This window comes from Mobula hypostoma, chromosome 1 (assembly GCF_963921235.1).
Source record: "Mobula hypostoma chromosome 1, sMobHyp1.1, whole genome shotgun sequence".
Classification (NCBI taxonomy): domain Eukaryota; kingdom Metazoa; phylum Chordata; class Chondrichthyes; order Myliobatiformes; family Myliobatidae; genus Mobula; species Mobula hypostoma.
The window spans coordinates 151,471,217-151,485,639 of NC_086097.1; the positions used below are offsets into that span (position 1 = coordinate 151,471,217).

A 14,423-nucleotide genomic window follows, 5' to 3' on the forward strand; every position below is an offset into this window, starting at 1 on the left:
GATGGAACTGAGTAAATGGAGTGGCATTTTTTACTAGGGATAGGGTGGGAAGAGGTATAATCAAGATTGCCATGGGAATCAGTAAAATAAATAAAAAATATTGGTGGACATTTTAGCTCCAGAGATAGAAACAGAGAGATTCAAATAGGGGATAGAGGTTTCAGAAATGGACAAAGTAATTTTAAGCTTACGGTGGAAATTGGAGGCAAAGTTGATGAAATTGATGAGCTCAGCATGGGTGCATGATGCGCCAACAATGCAGTTGTCATTGAAGTGCAGAAAGAGTTGGGGAGCATTACCATAGAAGGCTTTCATAAAGTTCCATTTAGCCAATGAAAAGGCAGGCATAGCTGAGGCCCAAGTAACTTGTGTCTGTGCTATTATGGTCTCATCAGATTAAGACCATTTTGTGTCCAAAAATCAGATGTACAGTAGCTATTGATAATAGTCCTGCTGAAAGATCTTGGCCCAAAACCTCAACTGTACTCTCCCATAGATGCTGCCTTGCCTGCTGGGTTCCTCCAGCATTTTGTGTGTGTTGTTCTGTTGATAATTGCTCAGTGTTCATTTGCATCTGTGGTTCACATAATGAAATAATCTGTCTGTATGTATGAAGGCCTGATGGATATTCAGACCTGGACATTTCTTTCTGTCTACAGGTTTCAGACAGTGACTATTTCTATCAAAGGGGAATATAACCATTCCCCCTTTACTGCTGTGGAAAGCTCAATGTGACAAAAACAAAAGCTGAATTGCATCAGAATTGGTCAGGGATTGAAAAGCAAATAAACTGTAGATGCCAGAAATCTGAATTTTAAAAAAACTGAAAATAATGTTAACACTCAGCAGGCCAAGATAAAGCCCCAGTGAGCCACTCTGGGTTATTTCAAAGTTTTAATTCTTTAAGTGCCATTTCCAGGTAGGTGAGATGCCTTTCGGGAGGAGCCTTCACCTTGCTCAATTGACTCCAATCTCTATCATCCATTTTCTCGTAAGCTCCACCATATCACAGCCACTTTTTTTTTTGTTGTCTCTTGCCTTCTCTATGTTTCTTTGTGCTATAAAAGGACTTTTGGCCCCACAAGCCGATACAGCTCTCAGAGTAATTCTATTGTCCCTCTTATTCCTGTGCAGCATATTCTCATTAATGTACTCCTGATTCTCCCATCAGCTGTATAGGAGGTAGCTTATGGTTGCAAATTAATGTTAACAATGAGCATGTCAGTGAATGTGAATTGAAATTGGAGCACCTGGGATGTTGTCACAGGGAAAGCATACAACCCCAAGAGATCTGACTCAAATCTGCGTCAGTGGAGCTGCAAGGCAGTGTCACGCCACTGTCCCATCACTTTGAAATTTAAAATGTACTCATTTTCTGACTTTCCCCTATACTGATAAAAGGTCATCAATCATATTCTATTGGATTCAGTTAATTGGGATTTATTAGGGCAGTGCATTTTGACCCAATTAAGCTGCCTCCCCAGTTATCACTCATGTATGTCATGAAATTTGTTTTATGGCAGCATTACCATGCAATAAATAAATTGCTATAAATTACAATAAGAATAACTCAAAAATAAATAATGTAAAGAGCAGGCGTAATAGTCATGCATCATGCATCCATGGATCATTCAGGAATCGGATGGTGACGTGAAAGAAGCTGTTCCTATAATATTGAGTGTTTGTTTTCAGGCTCCTGTACCTCACTGACTGTAGTAATGAGAAGAGGACATTTCTTGAATGGTTCGGGTCTTTCATGATGGATGCCATCTTTTACAGGCATTGCCTTTTGAAGATGTTCTGGATGGTGAGGAGACCAGTGTCAATGATGGAGGTAGCTGAGTTTACAACCCTTTACATCTTTTACTAATCGTGTGCATTGGAAACTCAATACTAGATGGTGTAATCAGTCAGAATGCTCTCCAAGGAACATCTGTAGAAATTAAAGGGTCTTGAGTGACGTACAAAATCTTCAATCCTAATGAAATATAGTTGCTGGTGTGGCTTATTCGTAATTGAAACAATATATAGGGCCCAGGGTAAATCTTGGGCCATAAGACACAGGAGCAGAAGTTAGGCCATTCGGCCATATCTTCAGAGCTGTTGATACCGAGGAACTTGTAGCTGTTCAGCCTATCCACTGCTGACCCCTCGATGAGAAAAGCTGAGTTTTCTTCCAGTTTTTCCCTTCCTGAAGTCCATAGTCCATTTCTTGGTCTTACTGATGACTGTAAGGTTGTGTTGTGACACCACGCAACCAATTGATTTAGCTCACTTCTATATGCCTGCTCATCAACATCTGAGATTCTGCCAACAACTGTTGTGTAATCGGTGAATTTATAGCTGCTATTTTAGCTGTGCGTACCTACACAGTCATGAATGTAGAGCAGAACAGTAGGCTAAGCAAGTATCCCTGAGGCATGCCTGTATTGATTATCAGCGAGGAGAAAAAATTATTATTGATGATCCAGTGGTCTCCTGATGAGGAAATCAAGAATCCATTTGCAGAAGAAGATAACAGAGGCCCAGGTTTTGAACCATGTTGATACTACTAAGGGGATGATGGTGTTGACCACTGTGCTGTAATTGTTAAACTGCATAAGTAATACTACTGTTCACATGATCCAGTGCCAGTGACATTGTATGGCTGTAGATCTGTTGTGGTGTGAGAGAAATTGCTGTAGTCTTGCTCAAGCAGGCTTTAGTTTAGCCATGACCAATCTCCCATTAGCACTTCTTCACAGTAAATGTGAGTGCTTCTTAGTGATGGTCATTGAGGTAGCTCACCCTGCTCTTCTTGGGCACTAGTATGAAGCAGGTGGGAAACTGGCTGCAGCAGTGAGGGAATGAAGATGCCCTTGAATACTGCAGCTGATTGTTTACAGAGCTTTTCAGTGCCTTGCTGGGTATACCAACGGGGCATGAAGCTTTATAAGGGTTCACTATCAAAAGATGTTCTGATATTTGCCTCTGAGATAGATATCACAAGATCACTAGATGCTGCAGGAATTCACACAGATATAGTTTTAGTTTCCCTTTCGAAGTGCATAAAAGAGAGTTCAGCTCATTGGGAGTGAAGCATCATTGCCATTTATGATGTTAGGTTTTGCCTTGTAAGAAGTAATGGCCTGCAGACCCTGCATCTGACTTCCTCTCTAAGTTCACTCAGAATTGCTTTTTTTTTTGCTCTTAAGATAGCCTTCCATAGATCATACATATATATGATCATACCTCCCTAAGTTCAGGGAGTTAGGTGCTATGTTAAAGGACAGCACCTCCAGTGATGTGATCTCAGGATTTCTATCCAAGTCACGTGCTCATGAGGCCAGAAATAGGAAGATCATATAGTTTAACATGTAGCTAAGGAGTTGGTGTAGTGTCAGATTTTTGGATCATTGGGCTGTCTTCCAGGGAAGGTGGAACCTATACTGAAGAGACAGTGTCTAATATCCTTGCGGGAAGATTTGCTAGTGCTGCATGAGGATTGGGGGAAAGGGTTGTTAAACTAGAGTTGCAAGGGGATTTGAACCTGCATGCCAGAATAGACAAAATAAGCAATAGATCTCAGGCAAAATTAGGAATCAAAAGTTTGAGCATGGTTGTGACTAATATTCTGAGCTGTGTATATTTCAATGCAGGTATTGTAGGAAAGACAGGTAAGCTCAGGGCATAGGTGAACAGATGGAATTATGATATTGTAACTATTAGTGAAACTTGGTTGCAGGAGATACAGGACTGACAGCTCAATTTTCTGGGGTTCCGTTGTTTTGGTGGGAGGGCTAAAGGGGGAGGGGTAAATGAGAGGTTACTTAATAGAGGTGTAAAATAAGAGGCATAGGTAGAGTGGACAGCCGAAGACTTTCTCAGGGTGGAAATGCTTAATACAAGGGAGCATAATTTTAAGGTGTTTAGAGGAAAGTATAGGGGAGATATCAGAGGTAGGATTTTCCACACCGAGTTGTAGGTGTCACCACCACTGCTAGGGCTGGTGATAGAGGCAGATTCATTAGGGACATTTAAGAAACTCTTCAGATGGGCATGAAAGAAAAATGGAAGGCTATATAGGAGGGAAGGGTGATAATTGATCTTAGATGGTTAAATGGTTGGCACAACATCGTGGACCAAAGGATCTGTATTGCCCTGTATTTTTCTGCGTTCTGTGAATAGAACAAATGCTGCACTATGTAATGCAGCTGATTTACTTTTTCTGTAGATGTGGTGAAACAAAGAAAGTTTATTGTCAGGAGAGCTGTTCTAGATTGTTTATTGTCATTTCCTGTGCACAAGCATAAAGGAGAATGAAATAAATTTTACTCCAGATCTGATGCAGTGCAAAAAAAGACACGATAAAGAATATAATAATAATAAAAAAAGCACAATAAATATATATACATGAGAGCTTATATACATAGATTGATTGTATGTCCATAAAGTGACACTAGGTGACTGACAGGAAATAAAGTAGTAGTGGAGTTAGAGGGCATAGGTGTTTCAGTCTTACTGCTTGGGGAAAGTAACTGTTTTGGATAGCTGAAAGGTTTAAGGGGAGTATATTAAAGGCAGAATGGTAGTGTAGCGGTTAACAAAATGTGATTACAGTGCTAGTGACACAGGTCCGGTTCCTCTGGTGTCTGTAAGGAGTTTGTACATTCTATGACTGTGTGGGTTTCCTCCAGGTGCTCCAGTTTCCTTCCACATTCCAAAGATGTACTGGTTAGTAGGTTCACTCACAAAGTGCTGGAGGAACTCGGCAGGCCAGACAGCATCTATGGAAAAGAATAAACAGTCGTCATTTTGGGCCAAGACCCTTTATCATGAAAGGCTTCAGCCTGAAACATTGACTGTTTACGTTTTTCCATACATGCTGCCTGGTCTGCTGAGCTCCTCCAGCATTTTCTGTGTGTTGTTCAGATTTCCAATATTTGCAGATCTTCTCTCTTTTTCTGGTTACATTATTTGGTCACATCGGTGTAATTAGGCACTGCAGGCTTGTTGGGTGGGAAGAGCCTGTTACCATGCTGTATCTCTAAATTCATACATAGTTATTGTTTCTGACAGCCACCTTGGAGCAAGCTTTGCAAATTCCTTGATGAGTGCTGCTATCCAATCACAACTGAACAAACAATTCTGTGTTTTTTTTAAAAAAAATGCATCAGCTACTTAGTTTGCACCTTCTATGCTTTTTCATGCATTCTCATCTTCTCTCAAACTGCTTCAGTTTGCCTGAGCTGTGCCCCCCCCCCACAAAAATGTCTGTTGTCTACTTTTCATTACTGTGAAAGTTTTGATTTGCCAAACTTGTGCTTGTTCCAGTGAAACCCAATCAAGGTTGACAGTTCAAATCTCAATCCAATCTCTAAGCTAGGTTAATTGCAGAATAACAATTTTAAAAAAAGTGTTGTACTATTGAAAGGGTCAACCTTTGTAAGGAATAATACACTGAAATCCCATCTCTCTCTTCTGGTGCGCTTAAAATATTCCACTTCACCACGTAAGGAAGAGCTTGGGAAAGACCCATCTTCTGACCAGTATCTATCCCTTAAGCGTTATTAAGTCAGGTTAACTAATCATTTATCTTATTTATAAGCCTTTGGATTTTTAAACCAGGTGTTAGATTTAAATAAAAAATAGATTATACATCACAGAATACTTAGCTTACATTGCAGAGTGAAAGGTGCTAGTAGTTTAAAGTTTCTAATGTGTTCAGATCACTGACTCCAGGTCCAAGTGAACTGCAATTTCATTGTGCAGCTGCAGGATGAATTTTACATTTGCCATGAATAGTTTTAATAAGGGTTTAGCAAACAAAAACTGGGCGAACCTTTTCTCATTTTATGCCTGCTCTTTGGAGGAATTGTCAGAATATGTACACAGCTACAAACAAATTTATCTCGATTGAATTCTCTCAATGGTTCTATTGCAAAAATGTGTCAGTGTGTCACTACTGGGAAATCTAATGTTTGTAAAAGAAGAAATTGTTAATTGAATCAGTATCATGGGTCATATTAAATTTGGTATCTTTTGGAAGTAGCATTCTTCAGTGACGTGTCTACTATTCTGTTACTTTGCAATTCATATAGAATAGATAGACAAATATGTACAACATTGCAATTGCAAGAATTTAAAGGCCTGGGTATCTTCAAATACATCACCAACTTAGTTATGCCCAACAACTCACCTATCCAATTATGGGAATTCAAATTTAATTTGATTTCTCTCACCTCATATTGCCAATGCCAAAACATTTCTCTTTTTTAGGTAATTTGAAGGAGACAACTGAATAAGTAATTATAAACTCCAGGCCTGGCCGATGTAAGCATTACCAAGTCCTGGTTTTAAAGAAAATCATACTAGTTTTGTTGTCCATATTCCACTATTAATTTCTGTGAACGTTTTTGTTTTGTACTTTCCAGGACTAGTAGAAATCGATCATTGCTCAGTATGATTGAGTATTGTGAAGAAGTCTCTTGACTAACCGTGAACTTAGAAAGAGTGTAAATTTCTTAGAATCAGGTATTTATTAAAACTACTTATTAAGATGGCCCATTTAGATTTGCATATAGAATTCAACTTTACAGCAGTAATTCAGTTTTTTAAAAAGTGGGAAAAAAATTCACTGGCCATAATTACCTACTTCACTTAGCTAGTTTCGGAGATCATCATTGATGCATATTGGTTGTAAATTTTGAGTAAATCTATGTTTATGCTTGAACAGTTTTGGACAGAGAAAATGAGAGCATTGAAAGTGAGAGGTAATAACTTTATAGAAAACTACTGGCGATCAAGTAGTACAACGGGCCACTGATATAGTTGGTCAGTATAAAATTTACCAGATGATTTCCACTTGGCATTCAAGGAAGGAATTATTATCTGGCTGAAGTATTTCTAGAGATGTGTTTCATTAATGATTGGAAAAATACAGTGTAGTGATCTATTGATACATTATTTCTTTTGCTTGCTCCATACTCCCAAAAGAGAACGTGACAGGAATAGTGTTTTTGCTGAATTATGCAGGCGAGGATCTTTAATCCTTGTGTGGCTGTCTCTTCAGAAAATCTCTAGGTAACCAACTTTCAGAACATGATGCAAATAACACAATCCTTCCCCCTCACTAGGTCTCCCATCACCTACCTGCTTGTCCTCCTTCCCCTCTCCCTATCTTATACTGGCTTCCGCCCTCATCGTTCCCAGTCCTGTTGAAGGGTCTCAACCCAAAATGTCGACTGTTTATTACCTTCCATAGATGCTGCTTGACTTGATGAGGCATTTTAATGTAGGCATTAAATGTTTAATAGTAAGTAGATTATACCTTTCTGAGGTAATTATATAGAAGACAACAGCAAATTGGAAACCATATCAATTATCATTGATCCTAATATCTTCTGAAAACCAATACTATTGTGACCTGTATACAGAAATGTAAGTACATAATTATAAGAAACTGTTTTCAATATCTATTAGTTTTGAAGTTTAAAAAAAAGTGGAAAAGCTGATAGAAGTGAAACCTGATGATTTTATTTCTGTGATTTCTGCATTTCATTTTCCCTTTTTCCCAACAAAAAAAAAGTGGCCTTTCTATTATTATAAAGTTATATCTGCCCAACTTGTCCAGGCTAACCAAAGTGCCTACCTCAGCTACTCCTTTTTACCTGTGTTTTGGTCCTTATTCCTCTAAATCTTACACCTACCTATGTAACTGTTTAATTGAAACCTCTACCATTTCCTCTGACAACTCAATCCAAATAGCTGCCTCCTTTAGTATGGAGAAAAGCTTGCTTTTCAGATCCCCTTTAAATCTTTCTCAAGTTAAACAATGCACCCTAAATTTCGACTCCTCTACTTTGAGGGGGGAGAAAACTGTTAACATGCACTTTGACTGTGCCTTCATAATTTTATATACCTCTATAAATTTACTCCTCAGCCTCCCACAGTCCAGGGAAAACAGCTGCAGCCTATCCAGTCTCTCTTTATAACTCAAGTTATCCAATTCCAGCATCATCCTTGTGTATCCTTACTGCATTCCCGACAGCCTAATAATAACCTGCCGATGGCTAGATGACTAGACCTGCGCACAGTAATTCAAATATCATGTACAGCTGTAACATGACATTCCAACTCTTGCACTCAGTGTCCTAATCAAAGAAGGCAAGCGTGCCAGTTGTCCTCTTCACTACCCTTACAATCCATACCATCTACATTCTCATCCAAATTGTTAGTGTAGGTGACAATTGTTACGTACCCCGTAACTGGGTTGCCAAACCAGCAGAAATGGATCACTCAGTTGGAGTCTGGAGTACTAGAACTAAGAAAGTTTTATTAAAGAAACAAGCAACACAGTAATCGAAAGGATAATAAATGCAACAATTCAGTGATGATAACCACACATGTGCACAGAAGTAAGATAACAGCATCAATCAAGCTCTATCGTTGTCTAGGGGTAAATGACCAAATTTCAAAATGACTCAAAGTTCAGTTCGCAGTAATCGTTTCCATGGCGATGGACAACGTGGGGGAAGAGAGAGATAGAATAGGAACAACTGATCATTCAGAACACTGCTTCACTCACAGACCAGCAAGATGGCTCACAAACAGCATTTGGGCGGGTCCTTGGTGATGTCACCTGAGGTCACCGACTGTGACCCCTCCTCCAGATGCGGTCGATCCTCTGCAGTGAACCCGGCACCCAGGCAAGGGCGGACACACACCGGGTTCCCGCTGATCGTACCTTTCCACCCTTGTCGTTGTCTGGTACTTCTCACCCACTCGTGAGAAGCGCACCGCTTCCAGGGTCTCGTTACCTCGGGTGGCGTGTGTGTGTGTCTTAGCGAACCTGTCCCTTTTTATCCCCCTGCTGGGGTATCGCCTGTCCATCACTTCAAACAGTTCAGGGTTCAAAGGGGGGAGCCGCTCCAGACAGCTCTTCCTCCCACATCCCTTCATTACACATCTCCAGACGCTGCTCCATTGTTCCTTATCTCTCCTTCCCCTGAGGGCAGGTGGCAGACCAACTGCTGATGCCACTGATGCTAGCCCAGGCCAGCAAACATCTTAATTTTATGTGTATTCTCGTAACACAATCAAGAGGGAAGATATTACAGATCCGGATGGCACGCTGCTGGTAACAGGGCTTCAATTTGAGAAACTGTCTTCTACAGTCATCCTCTGACTCCAACCACCAAGCCAATTTTGTATCCAGTTGACTAGCTCACTCTGAATCCCATGTGATCAACCTTTTGGACCAACCTACCATCAGAGACCTTGTCAAAGTCCACATAGACACCATGCCCTACCTTTCATAATCCTCTTGGTCACCTCTTCAAAAGCACATTCAAATGCATGAAACTTGTGTTTAGGTATTTTAAGCCTTATTTGTAGTAGAATCAGAATCAGGTTTAATATCACCAGCATATGTCATGAAAATGGTTAACTTTGTGGCAGCAGTACAATGTAATACATGATTATGTAGGAGAAAAACTGTATTGCAGTAAGCATATATCTATTTAAATAGTTAGTGTAAACACATAATTTTTTTAAAAATGAGCTTCCTGAGCAATTCTGAATGGACAGGATGCCATTTTGAATGTTTGCAGTTGGTGTCTGTAAATGTAGCTGTGATAAATTAAAACTACCACATGACTTTAATTGATGTTCAGTAGTAACTAATTTGATTGTTTTTGAATGTTTGTGAATTTCAGAAGCATTTATACACTTGAAGTCCTTGACAGCTGGCAGAGCTTAAGTAATGGTCTTGCTAGCTGTCAGGTTTCTTCATCTGCTCCTGGATAGAATATGTTCTGTTGACAGCAATACATTGTGCGAGATCCAGTAGCAGTATGGGGCCTTGCCATTAAGCAATAAGAAACCATGCCTATTTATCATTAAACCATAATGACAATCATGTTAAGAGATAGATCTCTTTAGAAATACCCTGGACATTAGATCCTTTGTGAATGTTGATGACAATGAGCATCAGCAAAAAGTCTCTGCTTTTTCTACGCTGCAGCAGAAAGTGTGGATGTCTTGCTGCTGGCAGTATGTTCCAGTCATGCTCTCACTATGACACACAGACCAGAATATACCAAGTTTAAAGGTCTGCCTATGCTCGGTTAGCTAATAAAGTTATGACAAGAATTGGAAGAATTACAGTCGGCATTAGAATTCTCCAGGAATAGGAATGAGAAGGGGTGGCTTAGTACTCCCATCTCTGATCAATGGAGTGAACATTGCTAAAGTATGTATGTGTTAATACAAAGAAAGTAATTGTTCTTGGTTCCACATTTGAATGATCTCAAACCTCAATGTTTACAGCAATTTATGAAGAATGTTTACTAACTGACTACCAGTGCACATGGAACAATTTCTCATAATGGGAGGAAGTTGGACTCTCTTTCTGTTTAGATATTCCAGTTTGGGCTGAATTCCACTGGCTTGTTTGGACTTTCAATGCACAGCCAGTTCAGTATTTGAAGATGTGTTTGAGAATAACTTGTACATAGTATAGTCACTGCTCCTTCTTGAAACTTTAGGCATATGCTGATGGCTATGGAGCAACATATGAAGACCAAGGTTACGACTCTTATGATAACAACTACAGCAATCAAGGCCAAAGGTAATATTGATTCTTCGTAACCTCATTCATTGATTTTTGATGTGTGACTTTATGAAATAAACTGTAAAGGCAAATTGTGGGAGGTTTCATTGATTATTCTGGTGATGCATGACTTGAGTTTAAGACCCCATCTGACCTCCTGTGGATATAAAGGATACTGGTATTTTTGTTTTGGAAGAAAAGTTGGAGAATTTATCCAGATGTATCAATAGTATTTTACTCCTCTATCATTACACTCAGTAGCCATTTTATTAGGTATACCTGTACACTTGCTCATGAAAGCAAATATCTGATTGGCCAGTGACATGGCAGCAGCTCAGTGCATAAAAGCATGCAGACATGGTCAAAGGGTTTCCTTGTTTTTCAGACCAAACATCAAAATAGGTCAGAAATACGATCTTAGGGACTTTGACCATGGAATCATTGTTAGTGCCAGACAGGGTGGTTTGAGTATCTCAGAAACTGCTGATCTCCTGGGATTTTCATGCACAATAATCTCTAGAGTTTACAGAGAATGCTGCAGTTTACGAAAGACATCCAATGAGCGGTAGTTCTGTGAAGGAAAACACCTTGTTAATGTGAGAAGTCAGGAGAATAGTTCAAGGTGACAGGAAGGTACAAGTAATTCAAATAACCATGTTTTACAACAGTAGTGTTCAGAAGAACATCTTTGAACACAGCACCTTGAACCTTGAATTGGATGGGCTACAGCAGCTGAAGACCCCAATGGCTTCTACTCCTGTACCTAATAAAGTGGCCACTGAGTGTACTTGTACGTTTGAAGGAGGTTGCTTCTTGCAAATTAGTTGTTGCGTCTACAGTAGTGACTGCTTCAAGATGTGCTTCATTGGTTCTGAAGTCCTATAAGCTGCCCCCGGATTACGAAAGAAACTGGTTTTCTTATTCCTGTATTCTAATTTTGAATAATCATCTTGAGGGAGAGAATGAATGAGAGGTTAAAACTGGAATTAATTTGCAGTATTTTAAATTTAAAATGTGAAGTTTTTTTTAAAAAGCAACATTCATTTACTGGCTATCTCTATTGCATTTACTCCCACATTATTATTAGGTAGGGAATTCAAAGATGTAGACCCAGTGAGGATCATTGAACAAGGAATCATTTCCAAGTTAGGGTGGAGATATATATGTATGCAGAAATTGGTAGAGTCTCTCTGGTGGTATTCTTGTTATTCTTGAATGCTGAAGAAGGATTTTGGCGGAAACATTGGCTGTTTATTCATTCCATAGATGCTGCCTGGCTTGCTGAGTTCCTCCAGCATTTTGTGTGCATTGCTTTGGATTTCTAGCATTTGCAGACTTTCTTGTGTATATGGTATTCTTGTTTACCTGCTGTTCTTGACCACCTTTGTGTTGACATGGCTTTGGTAAATAACTTCAGTGTATTTGGAAAAGAGTATACATTGTACTAATGTATTGGTGATGGAAAGAGTGGATATTTAGACTGTGGATTGGATGTCAGCTAATCATCAACTTCTATCGAGTGATTTTATGTATTAAAGAGGTTGAATTTCTTTTCAGGCAAGTGGAAATTATTTCACCACATTTGTGACTTGTGCCTCAAGTTTTGTGTCATACTGTGTCATACAGTACAGGCTGCCTAGCTTCTGATGCTGTGGTAGCCACATTGTTTATGTGGCAGTTAAGATTCTAGTTTGTGCTGATTGCAGGATGGGTTTAGTAAATGATAAGTGTAATGGTTGAATTTTCTCCTGTTTCAGACAGTGACATTTTTTGGTAATTGTGTGGGATGTATGTTACTTTCCCTTAACTAACCATACCCAAATGATAGTAAGATCTTGCTGCTCATAGGCATTGGTATTCTTTTTTTTTGAAGAATTATGAAAAGGATTGAACATACTTTTATTGAGCAACCTCACTCTAGGTCCTAAGATGGACATATGAATATAGGAAGCATGGCCTGCTTTGCCAATTCAGTAAGGTCATCTACTGGGACTTGCCCTCAGGTTTGTGGAGTTGCTTATTTGTAAGTACAATTTAATAGCACTGTCAATAACACTATTCGCCATTTTGGTGTTTAGCCAGATTAGTTGGACTAATATAATTTGGTTAATTTTGGTAAATTCGGGGAAAAGTTCAGAGATTAACCAGGAATGGAAAAAATAGAAATGAGGCAAAGGCAATTTATATCAGGCTGAGAAAGAGTTTAGCATAGATAAAGTAGGAATATCAACCCAAAGGTTATTCAGTATCAGAGAAATGTGACCAAATCAAGGAATTAATAGACATTCAGAGCAAATATATCCATATAAGGATGATGGTAAGATTCTGGAAATCTAGACCCTTCCTGGATGATGAGATGGAAATTGATGTGCTAATGTAAGTAAGTTTGTTTGATGAGTGTAAAAAGTTCAAGGGTGAAAGTTTAAGTGAAAAGACTGGCCAAGAGAATAAATGGTAAAAGAAATATTACTAAGTAAAATCAAGGTAAACTGATAGTTATTTAGTAACTGGATTCAGGAAAGGGGATAGTGAAACAAAAGAATAGAGACTGTTGGGAGACCAAAAGTACCCAGTCAGGAAATGTCTCCACCAAACCTTGTTGGTCTTTGTTTGTGAGATCGCCTCAAGAGAGAATTCCTAATTGGTTGCGCTACCTGCATATTAACTCATGGTACTTTGTATACAAGTTCCTCCACCGACATTTCCCAGTTTCTCGCCATTTTAAAATAAGTTCTAGTTTTCAGATATTCAGCCCAAATGGATCGTCTCATATTTTTTCATACAATACAGGTCCACAATCCCTTATCCGAAACCTTTGGGGCCAGTTACATTTCGGAATTCATAATTTTTTGGATTTCAGACGCCCCCCCCCCCCCCCCCCGCCGATACCAAAAAACACGTATGCTCGTCCCTTATTTAACCTGTCTCACTGCGGTGGACTTTAGGACCCAGTGGCACACCAAACCTACGCACATCCTCCCGTGTATTTTAAATCACCTCTCCCTGGAATTCTCCCTGCCATGAACCTCCAGCACCGCAAACTTGCCCATACAGCACCCTGGAAGCACCCGACCACAGCCGACTCTGAGTCCGTCCGAAAACTTTGAGCCCTCCGACACCAAGCACCATCTCTGCCGAGCGCTTTGACCCCTCCCTGACCGCCGAGCAACAAGCAAAGCCGAGGACTCGGGGCCTTCCCCTCTGGAGATTCTGGATCTGACAGTAGCAGCAGCAGCGAAACAGGCATTTCAGAAGTTTCACCAGATGTTCCTCCATGCTTCTCACGTCTGCCTCCGTCAAATCAGGATTGTGCACGGCATCCTACTTGACAAATAACAGATATTCATCACCAGGGTGGCCGCTGCGTGCTGCGTCGCGCCACCATCTTCTCTCTGTTCTCCACTTTCTGCATTATTGATAGAGAAGATTCCTTCTCTTTTTCTCGTTGTTACCCATAGGGGTATCTGCAGTTCTTTTTGACATTTTCACAGTGAAATTAAACACAAAGCCAACAGTGAACACAAAATATCAGCGAACAGCAAATGCACGTGTAACCAGTATGAGCGCTGAGCCACAACTGACATCTGGCAGCCTCTGCTAGTGCTGCCACGTCACACCTGAGTGACATCAGCTGTGGGCGAAAAGAACTTCAGTTTTCGGAGCTTTTTGGATTTCAGAATTTCGGATAAAGGAATATGCACCTGTATTTCATCTTCCTTATCATCACCTATTAACTTGGCCTATCTAAAGTTTCCTGAATCTGTACGTATCCTCCTTGCTACTCTTACTCTCATCTAGTTTCTAGTATATTGCCCTGTACAGATGTCAGGCA

General features: G+C 39.9%; 1 protein-coding gene across 2 annotated transcripts in view; it reads left to right on the forward strand.

Moving 5' to 3' along the window:
* Window positions 1–14,423, forward strand: part of LOC134351722 (KH domain-containing, RNA-binding, signal transduction-associated protein 3-like) — a 226,406-nt gene that overhangs the window by 131,273 nt on the left and 80,710 nt on the right. For both annotated transcript variants that reach the window (XR_010019243.1, XM_063058289.1), the window contains exon 8: window positions 10,527–10,609. Coding sequence is in view for 1 of the 2 variants with exons in the window: in XM_063058289.1 (XP_062914359.1) it covers window positions 10,527–10,609 (83 nt within the window). In the remaining variant the exon portion in view is untranslated. The remainder of the gene's footprint in view (window positions 1–10,526; window positions 10,610–14,423) is intronic.